Source organism: Chaetura pelagica, unplaced genomic scaffold (genome assembly GCF_000747805.2).
Source record: "Chaetura pelagica isolate M959 unplaced genomic scaffold, ChaPel_1.0 scaffold90, whole genome shotgun sequence".
NCBI lineage: Eukaryota > Metazoa > Chordata > Aves > Apodiformes > Apodidae > Chaetura > Chaetura pelagica.
The window spans coordinates 3,348,691-3,351,184 of NW_009953496.1; the positions used below are offsets into that span (position 1 = coordinate 3,348,691).

Genomic DNA, 2,494 nt, shown 5'->3' on the forward strand with positions numbered 1-2,494 from the left:
CCCCTTTCCCCTTTCCCCTTTCCCCTTTCCCCTTTTTCCTTTCCTTTCGTCTGTCTGTCTGTCTGTCTTTCTTTTTCCTCTTGTGTATTATTATTTAATAATATCTGCTATTTTGGGAAAATAAAAAGAGCCTTCACATTCCCTAGGCTTCTAGTCTGATACATAGCTTGTGTACTCTTTCCATATTCAGTGATTGTTGTTTATATAATCTTCATCTGTTTATTTGCTTTAAGAAGGACTGTGAAATGTCATTCAATTGCAGTATTGACAGGGACACTTTATGGCCTACGAATTGTCACTCTCTATTGGGAACTTCGATTGCTTTAGTGAAGTCTGCCAGTGCATTTCTGATAGTATCCAAAGTCATCGTGCATTGCTGTAAAGGGGGATACCAAAGTATTCATGACACTATTTTTATCTGTCTGGTTTCCTGTGGAAACCATTAAAGGAGTGATACATAGGAATAAATGTGGAGTCTTATTGGCTTGATCATTTTGTTGTGGTTGGTCATTGGGTTATTATAAATAAAATTCCAGTTGTTACTGGAAAGCATAAAACAATGAAATCTCAGTTTAGACAGCACGTACATACAGTACTACAGTGCAGTGCTTCCAAGCACTACTCCCTCCTGGAGCACTCTTGGTCCTCTCTTGATAGTTGGATGAATCATTGGACATGCCCTTGATTTGCATCAGGTGGTAGGGGATAATTTAAGTGGAAGCCTTAACTTAGAATCAGTTGTTCTTAAAGTCTTGCCTTTCTTTTGGAAAAGTTTCTGTCTCACTAGTTGTATTTGGTGATCTTTCTCATTGGAGAGAAAACAAAAAAAAACCCTGCATGTGTACTCCTAAAATGAATGAAGCAACTTCAGTGTGATTGGGGCTGTAGTTTAATAAGATTTTTGTTGCTGTTGTTCCACTAGCAATTTCATTAACTTAAACTGCTCTTCTGACTGACTCTGTCTTGTGCAGACAAAAGGTATTTGTTTGGCTGTCTGACCATCAGAGTTGAGGAACTGATGGGGCTTTGTGTGCATGCAGGGTTACCCTTCAACTGGATGGGTTTCCTGGGCCCAGTCAAACACTGTTGCCTTTGCTTTCTTTTTTTATGTTGCAGTTTGCATCAAACCCAGTCATCCTACTGCTTCATTTTACAGGGCTATTTTGTACATAGCTGTGGAGTTGAAGGGTACAGACTGTGATGAAATGAGAGTTAAAAGGCCACAGTTCAGGATGAACAAGGATTTATTAAACCAGTTTTGCTATTGGTTTATTGGTCAGGTTTAATTCTGTGTACTGAATATTCTTTTGCACAAGATGATTAAGCTTTGTGACAATGTTTTATGAGGTGCTATATTTCTACTTTCCTATAAGCAGCCCATTTATTTTGTCTCTCATTCAGATATGCTTCCTTCAAAAGAGGAGAAGAGCAAGACTCCTCCAATGTTTCTGTGCATTAAAGTAGGCAAGCCCATGAGAAAGTCCTTTGCATCTCAGAGCACCACCATGTCTCAACAGTACAGTAAAAAGATAAAGCAACCAGAATACTGGTTTGCTGTTCCTCGGGAAAGGTAAGCTGCATTGCATAGCATGAAAACTTGTGTGTCCTGGGTTTTTCAAATGTGTAGTACTTTCTAGAGCTGAACACGACTTTCCCTAAGTGGTCCAAGGTATGAAGTGCAGCACAGGATGCTGAGATGAGGAGAGAGATGCCCTCCTTTCATTACATGCCAATTGCATGCAGAGGTAAAGCAGTTGCTTGTCTAAGATGGCTCCCAGAGGGAAAGAAGAAGGGGCCAGGTGCCACTTGAAAGATAAAAAGAGGGGTTTACATGCAACTAATGTGATAAAAGCACTGGAGGATGATTTGGGTTTTGGCTTTAGTCTAGGAAGTGAGGGAAGTGAGAAAAGGGGAACAGCAGCAAAAGAAACAAAGAATCCACTCAGATGCCAGTGCTAAAAACCAGGTATTTCACATAAGCAAAGGGTATGGTGTGGAAAAGGCAGACACTTCTAATGAGTGTGGCTATTACTGCCTTTAGGCCCATAAAAAAGGTCCCTTCATGATAAAATCCATTTTAGTCTTTTATGTGCCTGTAGGTGCATATGTATGCATAAACAATACTATAGCTGGGAGGAATAACAACATGCCTAGTCCTTCTCTTCCTAGAAAGCAGCTAGAGCAACTTTTCTGTGTTGAGCAACTAAAACAGTTGATCACACTTCGGGAAGGAAGAATTTCAACTAGTGATCAATCTCAGAGGTCTCTTTTTAAGATGTAGTAATTTATTTTTTTCTTTTTTATTTTTTTTTCCCACAATCTTTTATTTTCGGATTTGTAGCGTGTGTTGACTTCAGTGTTTACTTACTGTATTTTAGAAAGGAATGTTTTGAGCAGACGAGTAGCATGAAAGTTCCTGAACCAGGAGAGGCAGGGGAGAGGTTTAATCCAGCTGGAATGTGGCCATTGGGAGTGTAGCTGAAGATAGCTTTTG

The 2,494-nt window shown here is 39.7% G+C and overlaps 1 protein-coding gene across 2 annotated transcripts in view; it reads left to right on the forward strand.

Annotated features, from left to right (window-relative positions):
• NCOA7 (nuclear receptor coactivator 7) overlaps window positions 1-2,494 on the forward strand; it is a 49,561-nt gene that overhangs the window by 32,081 nt on the left and 14,986 nt on the right. For both annotated transcript variants that reach the window (XM_009999105.1, XM_009999106.1), the window contains exon 8: window positions 1,402-1,570. In XM_009999105.1, the coding sequence (XP_009997407.1) occupies window positions 1,402-1,570 (169 nt within the window). The remainder of the gene's footprint in view (window positions 1-1,401; window positions 1,571-2,494) is intronic.